We start from the raw sequence: 13,835 nt of genomic DNA, 5'->3' as shown, positions 1-13,835 counted from the left end.
GGTTGATTGGTCAAGGGTCGGTTGTGTTGTACTTTATTTCTTCGTAAAACCGGAAACAACAAGAAAAGGGAGTCATCTTATTACGGAAATGACTACTATCGGATGACGGAAAAGACTAGAAGATGAACACATATTCATGGATGGAGATATGCATATGATAGTCTACTTCTTACAGGTGATTATGGTATTACAGGTTAATCAATTATTCCACTATCTATCGAGTTATCCATCCATCTATATCAATGTCTATTCCTATTCCTTTTCCTATTCCTAAATCTCACATAATCCCATAGGTCTACCTGCACTGTACTGTTTATATTATCTGACTATATGTTGTTACCACATTATACTATATTACCCTTGAAAAGCATATCTTTCTCTCAACTTCTTTCCCCACAAGAACATCTATCAAGCCAGTCTATCAGCTGACATCTGCAGTCATGGCATATCAAGCTCGATTGGGAATTATAGACTCACGACAAGAGGACATGGTACACCTAGAATCGCGACACAAGCTAATAGAGTATTTCCCCAACCCCAATTCAATTTCACAAACATCTCCGTGGCGAATAGTGGTAAGATACAAGCTACAATCGATCGGGCCTATCAAAATGATATTATCAAATGTCAATGTCAATGCAGATATAGATCAAAGGTCATTCGTGACTTACAGCTGTGGCTCCTGCGATGGCTGCTGCAGAGTATGGATGAAAGGCATCCACCAAACTGGATCAATGCAAGTCAAGTTGAGATGTATTAGCTTGGAACCTCGCGATACGCAATTGCAATCAAGAGGGATAATCTGATGACTTCAAGACTTACAAATTCTGTATAGTATTGAAAGGTAAGACCAAACCTATTCCAATGAGGTACTGTCCTATGATCGGTGCTATCCAATGCGTATGGGAGTTTGCTGTCCATCCCTATATTATGGTAAACATGAAGTAGATAGAGCTTTAGCGTTTTGTGCTTCGGGTGAACATCTTATCTTGAGATGATTTGACATCATGTATTTCCCAAACTCACGTAAATGAACAATCCAATAGGCATAATTATCATTCCAGTCTGGGTGAGCACAAGCTAAACCTCCAGTCATCAGTCCACCTTCAACAGTTGTATCTTCAAATCAAAATGGTGTGTTTATGTTGATGACCCAACTCACCCTGTATTCAGGTTGACCTTTGTCCCCATTCCGTTTAGACAGATATTTGTATATCCTATCTTGACAATTTGCAGCTACGATTGCGGCCGAGCAGAATCCGAGTCCTACCAAACAATCAGACAGATATCAGTCATGGTGCTCTTAGGTTTTTTCTTTTTTGGTCATCTCATCGTTGATGAGACAGATCTAGATGAAAGACTCACCTAATCCGAGATATGAGAGAGGCAGGGTACCTTGTGGCCAGCCATATGAGAACAGATCATTCTGTGAGAAAGGTGGGCTACCGAATAATAATGGTATGGTAGTTAAGAAGAGGTATATCAGACCTGTTGACATCAAATAAACCATCGTCAGCAGCCATTCCTATGTCCTATGTTAAGATATGGGATGGGATGGGATGGGATGGTTGTCAGAGACTTACCATACAAATAAGCATAATACATGGAGAAAGCAAATGCGACAGGATTGGTGAATAACAATCTAGGTGGTCTAGAGAACGCTTTACCATAGACTGATAACATTTCTGATTTAGATACCATCGCTGGCATCCATGATAAGTCAGGTAACCAGTTTATCGGGTTGAAGTGATTTTCAGTGTGCGATGCTGATGGAGGATTGTGAACAGATTCATACACTAAGATCTTTTGGATGACACTGCAATGACAATAGGTCATAAGCGTTACTCGTCAACGCGCATTCTTGGAGAATGATTCAAGCTTTCCTGCCAGGTCAGACTCACGGAGCATAGGTCTCTCTCATCACTAGAATCAACAAGATCGTGTTAAGTGTCGATAAGATAGTCATAAAGTAATATGCCCATCTCCAACCGAAATACAATAACCAATACCCCAGCATGTTACCCAAGATCGGTCCAGACTAAGATCAAAAATAATGATCATTAATTCAGCAATGTTCAGCCTAGCGAAAGGGGAATTCAACACTTACCAAAGGCCCTAAAGCATATATCGAGATTGGTTTACCTCTTTGAGAAGGCTCGTACATCTAGAGAGGGGTCAAACAGATTAGTGAAAGACTACATTGAGCGTTTGACTGTTTTGTGATATAATTGAAACAGACTCAAGACTTACATCTGCGCATGTAGCTACACCCAAGGAAGGCGGTACGGACGCGAATACACCACAAAAGCTATACCGAGCAAAAAAAAATAAATCCGATTGATCAGATAAGCGGAGCTCGACTATATGAGTTAGAAGAAGACTTACAATCGGAGTACAATCAAGGTTGCCATACTGGATTGAGGAGCAAAGAGAAAGTTTCAATGGATATGTTTAACAACGTATCAGATGTGAACGATTGGAGTTGATTGACTCAGAAAGGATCCACCCACTCATTCGAAAATCCGGTACCTAAGAAGAATATACAATAAGTTACCTGAGAAGAGGTGTAGGCGATTTGTCGACCGTACAGTTCAGATATCGGAGCGAATATGAATGGGCCGGCACTATTCATCGAATGAACGAACAGAACGTAAGCAACCTAGCTTTACTGAAGTCAACTCGTCCCAGGAAAATCCCAAGATAAATCCCTCAGCTTTGACCTCACGAATTCCTTGTCGGTGATCAAAGATAGGTGACTCACCCCAATCCCAGCACGTATGCACCAGGAATCAATACCCCTACTCTAAAACCCACTCCAAATTCATCTCTTACAGCGTGCATCCCTGGAATCCCGATCGAACTTCCCATTGTCGATATAAAACCCGTCAAAGCGAGTGTGATTGTAATTAACATTTTTCGTTGGCCAGTCCAATTTCGAGGATTGGCCGGGGAAGTGGAGTAGGATGCTGTTACCCTTCGGGCTTCGACCGTAGATAGTGAGGTGGGCGTAGGACCAAGCTCGTTTTGTTTGTTAGGACCGGACCTTGTTTCTGATTGTAAGGGAGGTGGTTGAGTGGTAAGATCATCGAGAGGTCGTTCAGGTTGGACTTCCACCCCAGTCCCGGAATCATTACGATCTTTCTTCTCTCCATTTACTACACACTCTGGACCTGATATTTGATGTGACTGATCATTCTGGACTGTTCCACCCAATTCAAGGTCAGGTCCCTCTTTCATTATTATCGCTGATCAATGATCTATTTCGCTCGTCTGACCATCGATCCCGTACAAGTACGAAGGGCTTGTTCATATACAGTTGGTAAGGTCGACGAGGGTTTTTTGGATACTATTGGATGAGGAAGCGATACACACTATATACAGATCATGATGCTATGGTCGTTGTGAGTTGATCGACTCGATGAGAGTAGATGGATAATCTTGAATCTCGATTGCTTCACTGACATTAAGACTAACTTGACAGATTGACTTTTATTTATATCTTCTTCATCTCATCTCGAGATGGACGGCCGCGGTTATTGAACTTGGCCAGGCACAGCTACAGGCGAGTCTGATCGGTCTTCACCGACAAGGGATGATGCTTAAAGGGGGTGGACGGTATAAGTGTAAGAGCCATCGTAATCAGCATTATTTTCCCACGGTGATGTATACAGTATGATGGCACTGAATGATGAGATGATGTTGCCGAATGGCAATGCGATGAAAAGAAAAACAAATGTCATTACGGCAAAAACCTTTGATCTTTCAAAAAAACCAAACCACTCACTGTTCTTTGCATAACTCACATCCTGTATACTTGTATCACCATCCTCGGATTGTAGCATACCCATCAACCCAGCTTATTGTACTCAGAGAACATACGTTCCACAACAATTCTCGTTTTCCGTGTCTTGTGATCCAAACCGAAGAATCGATTCATCCACTCTCGCCGCAATGTCGGTCCTCCCTTCCATCCCTCGAGCCTGCCGAGCATCCTCTTCCCGACTACCTCAACACCCACCTCTACGTACGACCGCTTTCACGAGTATCCATTCAATCTCAATCCGTAACTTGTCGCTCTTACCTTCCAGATCACCGTCCTCCGTACCTTTCTTCTTACCCCACCTCGGACTTGGGGGAGCAAAACATCAAGCTCAATTGCCAGAGTATGGTAAAGGGAAAGAAAGACAGCCTGATGAGGATGAAGAGGTCGATGATAGGGAATGGGATATGAGGGTAGGTGAGTCAAATCATCTGCCAGCGATCTTCCGAATGAAAGACCAGATCATTCGTGGAGCTTTGTTTTTGTCATTTCTATCTGACTTATCGTCTTGATGTTGACTGACGAGTTGACCGATTCAGCTCGAGCGATGTTACATCTCCAAGAGACTCTTCCACTATTCTTTGACCCAGAAATGAATTCTACCAACATGTTCCCTCAGAATATATTCAGCAAGCATATGGTGTTGAAATTACCTGCACCCTTACCTCTCAAGGTGAGTAACTTTCGTTCTGTCAGTTTCCGTTTGCTTGATTTGTGCTCGGAATGATTCATCTCAAGCTGACATCCTGTGTATAGATATCTTCGTTATCTGGCTATTCGATGGCCTTCTCTTTGACCAGAAGTGGAATGCATGGTGAGTTTCCTCTACTTGTCATTCAACTTCATTGATTCACGGCTATTCAATTCCTTGTGTCGTCGACGTCGCACTAATATGTTGAGCTTTACACTAGCATTACACACAGATCTCCGATCCGACCTCGAACGAATGTCATTTTCGCCTTCACCATCCGACTTGGCTCAATCAGATCCTAAATCCGCGTTGCTACTAGCGAAGAAACCTGTACCGGCCCATCGACAGAAACAGATCAGAGTACAGGTTGCTGTATATGGTACATTGAGATTACCGCCTCATAAAGTGAGTGGTGTTCCAACTCAATCAAACCCTTCTCTGATATCGCCTGCGTGAGTGATGGCTGATGTATTTTCTTCGTATTTGCAGGAAGCGAAATGGCATACTTCTTCATTATACACTTTCTCCCCTTTTTCTGGCCTTATAACTTCCCATGAAGTAGAAACTATCCGACCACTACCCGGAGAAGGTGTAGCCGAATGGTTGATGTCTAGATTACTTGGCTGGACTTCAAGACAATCAGTCAATGAAGGTGCTGTGCCATGTCCTCGGACTGTAGCTCTACCTACGAGGAATGAGATGGAGAGGTTCAAGAGGGGTTCGGATGGCGATCGATCAAGGGATCAATAAATTGTATTATCAATCTCATTGTGATGTGGTTTGTCCCATTCAGTGATGCGCTGCGCAATGCTGAAATTACGACGTCCGAACTTGCGTGTGTTGGGTTTCAATTGAGTGATCAGTTGATCCAGTGTGTGTATGGCATGCAATTAGCTGGAAAAGAATGCTCTGTGTATGTGCCTTGGATGGGTGCCACATGATGATGACTAATCAAGCCGACTGAGTAAAGACCATGAGACCATGTCATAGCAAGTGAGAAGAGTACACACTACATACCGCAGCACTCACCTTGCTTGATCGTTGCATCGCGTGAACTGCAACTGTAACTGTAACTCTAATTGGTTACACCAAGTATGTTCCAGCTCTTGAGCAGGGACGATCCGAGAGTGAACGAGAAGGATTGATAAAGGACCGGGGATGGCTTTACCGCCACTCGACATCTTAACATTCCACAAAATTACATTTCGCATTTTGATTAAACGATAAAACCTTCTTTCGCATCCATCTCTATTCTCCCTTTTACATTGGAAACATCCTATCCTCATCTCACCTTCACATTCAAGATTTTCCCACCAGATCCTCAAGCATAGCCGAATATCAGATTAGTAGGAATACATCTAACATCAAATTAGAACGAATACATCTCTTGACTCGAGATCCGAATCACCACGAATAAACGATCAAATTCGGATTCAGTAATTTAGCTTTGGGTTCACCTAGCCTCAGAATCATTCAATCCATCATTTCGATCAGCATCATCAGCATCGTCATATTGTCAGATACATATCAATCAACAATTCACTAGTTGATCCTAAATCCAATTACTGTATCACCTCTTGTTTACCTCATCGGTCGATCTTCGAAAAAAGCGCAAAGGAAAAAAAAAACCAACCAAACTCTCCAATTGCATAACAAGCGAAGACACATCACAAATCTTTCAACTCAGCTTCATACAGATTTCGTATATTACATTCCACCTGTACGACAAAGCATTTGGCTTTAGTGTAGAGAGGTATTCAGAAGGATCTTGTAAGATGCCGGGTCCGAGTAAGGAAAGAGATGATTTCGAGGTGAGTTTGCATCTGCAGCCTTAAAACGGAAATGGATGTAAGGACTTTCAATCACACGTTGTCTTTGGCTGTCCATAATCCTCATTACCTCGGGACATAATGACTGATCCAGTTCTGAACCATCATTTCTTCACGCACTACACACTATGGCAATATTCGGATGACGTATACAACACCATCTATCTGTATGAACGTAGATGGAAGACAGTGGAGGTGATGATGATGGTCATGACGATCATGATAATCCTGGTGAAGGAGGCAAAGGCTCTTCGTGAGTTACGAGTGTCTTTGGCTCATTTTTGCTCGACATTGAATATTGAATATATATCCAATTTTTTTATAGCTCAAGTCAGGTGAGAAAAGCTCAGAATAGGATAGCTCAGAGAGAGTTTAGGTTGCGTAAGCAGGTGAGTCGATGTCTGCTTCTCGCTCGCATATTTGAAGCTCTAGCAAAGAGATAGATCACTGATGTGGATTTTGATTGTTCAGCAATATGTAAGTCTCCATACCCTTCCAACTTTCGTAGAGCACTATCGATACCATAACCGGCTGTCTGACGTTCTGTAATGTGGTCATTGACAGATACGGGATCTAGAAGCTAGGGTGGAAGTGTTGTCAGGTGATAAAGAAGAACGTATAGAACTCATGACGTTATTGGTAAGAAACCTGTTGAAGGAGAATAAGGATTTGAGAAATATGGTGAAGAATATGGCTGGGTTTATCGGTGAAGGTAGGTATCGAAATCTCTTATTTCTTCTCTCTTCCCTTACGTCCGATTGTCGTTGGTACATCGTAGACGTTCTCGTGAGCGAGCTTGCAGCTGATACTGAGCTGAATCATAATAGGCCTCGGATCATGTCTACCTCGATTAGGACTATCGGCCGACGGACTAGATGCCATCCTCACACGTTCCGACACAGACACGGCGTATGAGGCATTTGTAAATCTCAAAGCATCCAAGGAGCAGCTGGCCGCTCATCCGGGAATGAAATACGGCGCGACTCGTAGAAGGGGAAGTACCATCAAGAGGAAACGTGATGATGAAAGCAGTCCTACTGTTGAGAAAGAGAAAGAAAAAGATAAGGGAAAAGGAAGAGCGACAAGTGAGAATCGTACGGGTGCCAAATTAGGGCATGGGAGTGCTACAGGTACACCAACTCCCTTAAACCCATCGATATCCAACGAACCTACTTTACCTGCCAGCTTCTATACTTTCAGTCAACCTGAAGATGAAAATTATCACTACCTGTTTCCGGATCTAGATACGTTGTTAGCGGAAAACGATCCTGCGGGATATAATGGACCGCCGAATCTGCAACCTAGACCACCTCCGCTTACGGATGATAGGGAGAGGTTCGATCCCAGTGGGTTTTCCAGTGGGAGCAGTAGGGTGACAGGAGATACTCGAGAACATGGATATGCTCATCATATCATGCCTGCTGGATTAGGAGGTAGTGGATCACCCAAAGCGGATTATAATAACGGTTCATCCTTGAATCAAGATCAAAGCCAGTCTATCGGCGTTGGCAGTTCCAGTTCCGGTATGGGATCTTCTTCAAGTGGATATTTCGGATTTGGCCCAACACCGCCTACGATGCTTTCGAACACTGGTGAATTTGGTATTCCGTTACCTAGCGGTAGTGGACCTTCAAGTGGAATTATGAACCTACCTACTTCTTCTTCATCAAGTGATATAGGTAGAAGTGCCGAAAATCCAATTAGTTCCTTAGCTGGACCTAGACCGGCACCCAGTGGGATCGGTTCACAGGGTAATTACGCCAGAGGACATCCATCAGTATTGTCTTCGGACCTATCACATACTGGACCAGAAAAATCCCAAACTTTGAGAGAAGCTGTGACGGCCATTACCAACGCTGATAACGCCCTTGAAGGACCTGGTGTCACTGCTGCCGAACTTGCCGAAAGGAGGAGACAGCAGGATCAGTTGATGAGGCTCATAGCAGAGGGTGATCCCGCGGATAGGAAGATGGAGACTATGCAGGTGAGTCAACACATGACAATTTGGAATACGAATATGCACCGGTGATCCTGATGAATGTTTTGATACGTTATCGTCTAGTTGATCACCTATCATCTCAATAAGTAAGTTGCGTTTATGTAAAAATTGGTGGCGTTGGAGAGGATCGACGAACTGATAATGAATTTGATGTCACAGCTTCAGGATGAATCATGAATACCATTTACCGCCCTCACTCCGACCGACGGTGGTACAGCGGACTATACCTCATGAACATGCTATAGACGGGATCATATTTCCCTCGATCAGGGATAGGATGATCTTGTTGAGAGGTGAGTCAACCCTCTAAACGCCATTATGCGATCTCATCATTTAAAGTGCTTCTGCTGACATTCTGTGGATATAGGGAGATATGACCTAGTAGAAGTGTTCCGTGCGATGTTATCAGAGGTCAGTGCAATTCGATGACTGAACTATATGGTCTTGCCCAAATAGTGAACAAACGTTGTATTTGCTGATCTCGTGATATTTGTCACAGTTGGAATTGCACGGTGACGATGTACTGGATCATAATAATTACGAGATATCAGAGAGGTTCATCGATAATTATAGGTGGGTTGATCTTATTTTTCGCAAAAACAGATAACAGAAATTTTCTCAAGGACGAAAGCTCACACTAATGCTTCCTGTTGTAGCATATTGATCGACGATATAGTCATCAATATATCTAACAGATGGCGAGCTCAGAGAGATGCACCTTTATTGAGTATGCCTGAGAAAGAAACGACCAATAGACAGGGAGCCGGAAATAGGATACATGCCGAACGTCCAGAAGCGTTCGGTAGGCAGTAGTCAGGTATATTGAGCAATTTGATTATCAAGGCGATATGCTTCAAAGCGAATGGGGATAGAGAGGGTTTGATCAGGAGATGAGGTATCAAGAGTTGAAGATGTGATGCAGGGGGAAGAGGCTGAAAAAAAAAGCATTCCATCATGTCTCACACTGTAACTCACTTCATATAATTTGTATAACTGCAGTAGCACCAATCCATATATAGAAACTCATGTATGCTGTGAATTAGCTCAGGTGAACCATGGTGCTCACTAGTCTCTCTTCAAGCTGGCAGAGACGAGACAAGATTTGAAGGTCAAAAGTCCATCTTCGTCATCACACGTTATCCCTTAAGCAATACTCAGTTCAGTCCGGGATTAAAAATTATAGCACCTCAATATCGATCACTAGTCAGTCAGCAAATGCTGCACATTTGAGCAGAAACTGCAATCGACAACTTTTCAATACATGTTTAATGGTATGAGAGAACGAATATTTTCTATATCTGTTTAGCAAGAAAGCTACAACTCGTCATTTGTTTACTAAAAGTGATAAATGCAGGGTTAGCAAGCATGATAGTCTGTCTAACCAGGTAGTGGTCAACTCACAGTGTAGAATTTTCTGTTCTCGTTTACACCGAAGAGATCGTGTCTGAGCTCAGGAAGCATCTAGCAATGAGGAAGAAAGGAGTTAGCGAATATGGTGTGGTACGTACGATGTCATGAAGCGAGAGGCATGAAATCATAGGTGGTATTACGAAACCACGACCCAGCCATCGATATGTTGCGATATCAACATAGAAAAGAAGGCGAAGGGGTCAGGATGAGATACGGGTCCAGCTCACCTTCTCTTCCAGAATCTTCAATCTCTCTTCCAAAGTGTTATCAACCTTGATCTTACCGTTCATTGAACTTCCAATCACACCACCCGAACTATTATCGTTCAACCCTTTCTCAAAGTTGATCTTGGTCTCTCGACCTGACATCTCCTTGTATCGCTTCAATGCGCTGTTGGAGGTTTTCTTGATTAGGTCGTCGTCCTTGGGTCGATGGGTGATGGTGATGGTGGGAGAGAGGAGTTTGAGGAGGACCTGTGGGTTGGACGACATATTAGTGTGAGTTGTATGATGAGGTGTGTGACAGATCGGGAGAATTGTTTGAAGTTGCAAAAAATCGATAAATGATTCTGAATGATAATGGTGATAATCAAGAGGAGGAGAAGAAAAAGACGGAGGAAGAGAGAGCTAACAATTCGTTAATTGATCAAATGTGCTCACTCACCTCCAAAATCAGATTCTCCACAGCTTGCTTATACTTATCACCTTCACTCAGATCCTTGACTTGCTTATTGGCTTCTTCAAAGATAGATTCCAAATGATCATTTCTTGATCTGAGCACTTTGATACGAGAATTGTTGATAGCCGTAGATTGAGAGATCTTCCATCCTACTTCAGCTTGTTTCTTCTTTTTCTCATATTGGGAATCGATAGCCAATGATTCTTGTCTGACTATCTTTGCCTATTCAGTCACCCAATTCCACATCAGCACATATCCTCCAATAAAGGAAGGCCAAACCAAACTTACCTTTTCAATAGCGAATTCTTCATCGGCTTTCACTTGGATCTCCCTTGCTTTCTCCCTTGCCTCTTGGGAGATGAACGCGACCTATCCATGATACGACCCAATTCAGTAATCTGTGCATTATCCTCTCCTCCCCTAATCTCAAGCCAGTACTGCCATGACTTGTTGGTATACATGGCGCTATTCGAGGCATCAAGAGCAAGTCGAGGATAAAGGAAAGTTCATTCTTAGCTCAGACCCAAACTTACCATCTTGTTCATCTCCGTTTGGATCTCGCTATCGTCCAGAGCACCTGTTCGCGACATGTTGAGCGGTATCTAGATGCGTATTGAGGATATGTAGGTGCTGGAGAGTTGGAAACTTGTCGATAGCCTGCTTGATACTTATCTGTCTTGATGAATAGAGGGATCAAGGAGGTTGATAGAAGCATGATGTGATGATGCATAGTCACCGTGCGCCGTCCGCCGGATCTCATGGTATCTTTATTTTATTTACGTTCTCCATTTTAGCGTCACTACTATCATGCTGTCCGTATGTAGTGTGGCACCCACTACCGGTGCATTGCCATAAGGCTCGTTGCATCGTATCGCTTGAGCCTTCTCACATTTACAGGGCTCTTCAAATTGGCATCATCCCTCCCCCACATCCCTCATCCCTTCCCCCTCCCTCCGACCGCCGTCTATTCCTGCCCTCCTCTCCTCTCCTGGCCTCGCCGCCCCGGACTCTCTTACTTTCTCTCTCCTGGCCTTCCGTTTCTCCCTGCCCTCCTCTCTTCTCCTCTTTTCGTCTGTCCTATTCTCTCCCTTCTCTCTTCTCGTCTCCCCCCACCTGTCCCATCCCTCCCCCTCACCTTATGCTTTTCCTCTCACTGAGGGTGTATCAATCTGAGAAATCATACCCAATACTGTACCATATACATCAAGATCTGTATTATAAGATAATATCATGCAAGAAATACAATATGCAAACAAGCACTATATGTGATAATCATGTTAATCTATTCAACCTATTGGAAACGGAAAATCCAGCTCGAGGTATCGTCCCGGCAGCTTTGCCTGTTATAGGTTTCATCGGACTGAGACCAAGTGGTATCACGCCATCCCCGCTCTGCGAGCACAAGTGGTCAATGTTCAATCAGCATGGGATCTTTTCCTTGAATGGCAGATGGACTTACACCCAGTATTGGATCCCACTCAAAAGCCGATTTCACCCCGCCCAGCAACCTCTTTTTCTTCTTTGGCAAAACAGCAGCAGGGGCACTCGCGGTCATCTCAGGCTCGGGTTCGGGCTCGGATTCAGGCGCAGGTACATCAATCACTCTCACGTTCTTCGTTGCAGAACTTTTACTCTTAGCTGTTGATTGATTGTCGATATCTGAAGTTTCCAGTGGTACTTTCTTTGATTTGGCAGGTGATTTAGCGCGTTTGGAAGCAGCCTTGGATTTCGTTACGAGTGTTTCTGATTCTGACTGTGACGTCGAGGGTGAAGGTATGGGAGCTGGGGTAGGTTTTGTCTTGGGTTTCGTCTGACGATCAGGCTGAGAGAAATGTACGATTGAGGTCAAGTCAAAGTCACGACTTTATGATTCTACACATGTACACAGGCACACTTACCGATTCAGCTTTCTTCGTCTTCTTCTTGGGCACGACTTCCTCATCCGAAGACCCATCTTGAACAGGGCTTGCCTGAGTATTCAATCCAACACATCAGTAACCATCTCAAAGTGAGATCATACCGACGAAAAGTGTGGTGAAGTGAACGTACCTTTCTGACTCTCTCCTTCTCCTTTATCTTCTTTGGACTACTCATATTTTTATCTTTCACCTTAGTCCTCAAAGCCTGCAATTCCTCTTCCACAGCCACCAACCTGTCTCTCTCCTCGTTAGCCTCTTTCAACCTCATCTTTAAAGTTTTCTCCCTCTCTTTACTAGACCTTCTGAATTCTTCGAACTCTTCTAGCTCCTCCTCTTTCTTTGATAAATCGTTTTTGAGGCTTCTTATCTGACTCATGTATTCCTTCTTTGACTTTTCCATACTTCCATTCTTCGATTTCTCATCTTTCAGCCAACTTTCCAATTCACTCTTGGCTTCCTTCTCACGTTCTCTCAAGGTTTTCACTTTAGTCTCCAGTATTTCGATCTTACTTTCCAAAGCATCAACATTGGATTTAGCGGAGGATAACTCCTTTTGAGTTGAAAGTAGCTCTTTGGTGGTATTTGAGCTGATTTGGGAAGAGGTAGTTTGAAGTTGATTGAGGAAGGCTGACGTCTTTGATAGTTTATGCTAATTTTAGTTCCGTAGCATATGAGCTTGATATCACCGTATGTCATACTACGGGTCCTGTGTAGCTCACCTCGAGTCTTAATATCAGAAGGTCCTTCTCTTTCAGCTCAGCTAATAAATCATCTTCTTTCGCCTGGAACAACGATATTTTATGATCTCGCATGACTACTCACAGGTACTTCCGTCAATGGAGGATCCGCAATCCGATCGAGAATATTTTCGTTCACTCACTTCTAGCTTTCTCAGCGTTGACTAGCCTCTGTTCCAGTTCAACCACCTGCATCTGTTCTTGTGCCAGGGCTAGAAGGGCTTTCTGCTGTTGAACCATCGAGTGCAGATGTAGCTCATTCCTCATACCTTCTCCTTCAGCTTTGCATCTCTCCACTTCCTTATGAGCGGCCTTCAACTTCGCTCTCAATTCATTCACCTCTTCAGTCTTCTCCACAACGGTCGTGGAGTGTAGACTCTTTTCGGCTTGTATCTTTCTCTAGTACGACAAAACAAACACAAATCAGTCGACCATCTTTGGATCTCATATAGCCCCACATTGAAGGACGTGACTCACCTCTAGTCCTTGATTCTTCCTTACCAGCTCGCTGACTTGCGTCTGCAAATGATTGATCCTCGCTTTGGTAGGGCCAGGCGTCTCGGCGTTCTGCTGAAACATCAGGCTGGGCGGTAATTTCGGTGGTGTTCTGTACATCTTGTTTTGTCGTACGACCACTCAACTTAGCGGCTCGATCAATCGTTCAAGAAAACGTCAAGATGACCGTGATTTGCATGAGATATGTATGACCTACGACTGATGATATGATAATGTGTCGACAATGATGATGAGCG

General features: G+C 43.6%; 5 protein-coding genes across 5 annotated transcripts; 2 read left to right on the top strand and 3 right to left on the bottom strand.

Annotated features, from left to right (window-relative positions):
• Positions 1–354: 354 nt before the first annotated feature.
• L199_002961 (uncharacterized protein) lies at positions 355–3,237 on the bottom strand (the record flags this gene model as incomplete). The annotated part of the gene is made up of 14 exons (XM_064888698.1): positions 355–405; positions 478–603; positions 672–726; positions 823–923; positions 1,027–1,080; positions 1,163–1,266; positions 1,366–1,488; positions 1,584–1,816; positions 1,902–2,038; positions 2,108–2,164; positions 2,251–2,308; positions 2,386–2,412; positions 2,511–2,624; positions 2,762–3,237. 14 exons carry the CDS (start codon positions 3,235–3,237, stop codon positions 355–357), a joined length of 1,716 nt encoding a protein of 571 aa, XP_064744770.1.
• Positions 3,238–3,951: 714 nt separating this feature from the next.
• L199_002960 (uncharacterized protein) lies at positions 3,952–5,261 on the top strand (the record flags this gene model as incomplete). Its single annotated transcript, XM_064888697.1, has 5 exons — positions 3,952–4,237; positions 4,360–4,493; positions 4,577–4,634; positions 4,732–4,916; positions 5,001–5,261. The coding sequence occupies 5 exons, from the start codon at positions 3,952–3,954 to the stop codon at positions 5,259–5,261; spliced, it is 924 nt and encodes a 307-aa protein (XP_064744769.1).
• A 1,258-nt stretch (positions 5,262–6,519) lies between these two features.
• L199_002959 (uncharacterized protein) lies at positions 6,520–9,152 on the top strand (the record flags this gene model as incomplete). Its single annotated transcript, XM_064888696.1, has 10 exons — positions 6,520–6,593; positions 6,666–6,729; positions 6,812–6,817; positions 6,905–7,052; positions 7,168–8,324; positions 8,403–8,425; positions 8,499–8,632; positions 8,707–8,750; positions 8,839–8,912; positions 8,996–9,152. 10 exons carry the CDS (start codon positions 6,520–6,522, stop codon positions 9,150–9,152), a joined length of 1,881 nt encoding a protein of 626 aa, XP_064744768.1.
• Positions 9,153–9,731: 579 nt separating this feature from the next.
• L199_002958 (uncharacterized protein) lies at positions 9,732–11,017 on the bottom strand (the record flags this gene model as incomplete). The annotated part of the gene is made up of 5 exons (XM_064888695.1): positions 9,732–9,800; positions 9,977–10,222; positions 10,413–10,649; positions 10,716–10,796; positions 10,961–11,017. 5 exons carry the CDS (start codon positions 11,015–11,017, stop codon positions 9,732–9,734), a joined length of 690 nt encoding a protein of 229 aa, XP_064744767.1.
• A 682-nt stretch (positions 11,018–11,699) lies between these two features.
• On the bottom strand, positions 11,700–13,698 carry L199_002957 (uncharacterized protein; the record flags this gene model as incomplete). The annotated part of the gene is made up of 7 exons (XM_064888694.1): positions 11,700–11,819; positions 11,887–12,249; positions 12,326–12,397; positions 12,477–12,995; positions 13,066–13,160; positions 13,227–13,482; positions 13,561–13,698. 7 exons carry the CDS (start codon positions 13,696–13,698, stop codon positions 11,700–11,702), a joined length of 1,563 nt encoding a protein of 520 aa, XP_064744766.1.
• Positions 13,699–13,835: the final 137 nt, after the last annotated feature.

This window comes from Kwoniella botswanensis, chromosome 1 (genome assembly GCF_036426115.1).
Source record: "Kwoniella botswanensis chromosome 1, complete sequence".
Lineage (NCBI taxonomy): Eukaryota > Fungi > Basidiomycota > Tremellomycetes > Tremellales > Cryptococcaceae > Kwoniella > Kwoniella botswanensis.
Note: the sequence above shows the minus strand (reverse complement) of the source record. Positions and strands in the feature narration are given on the sequence as shown.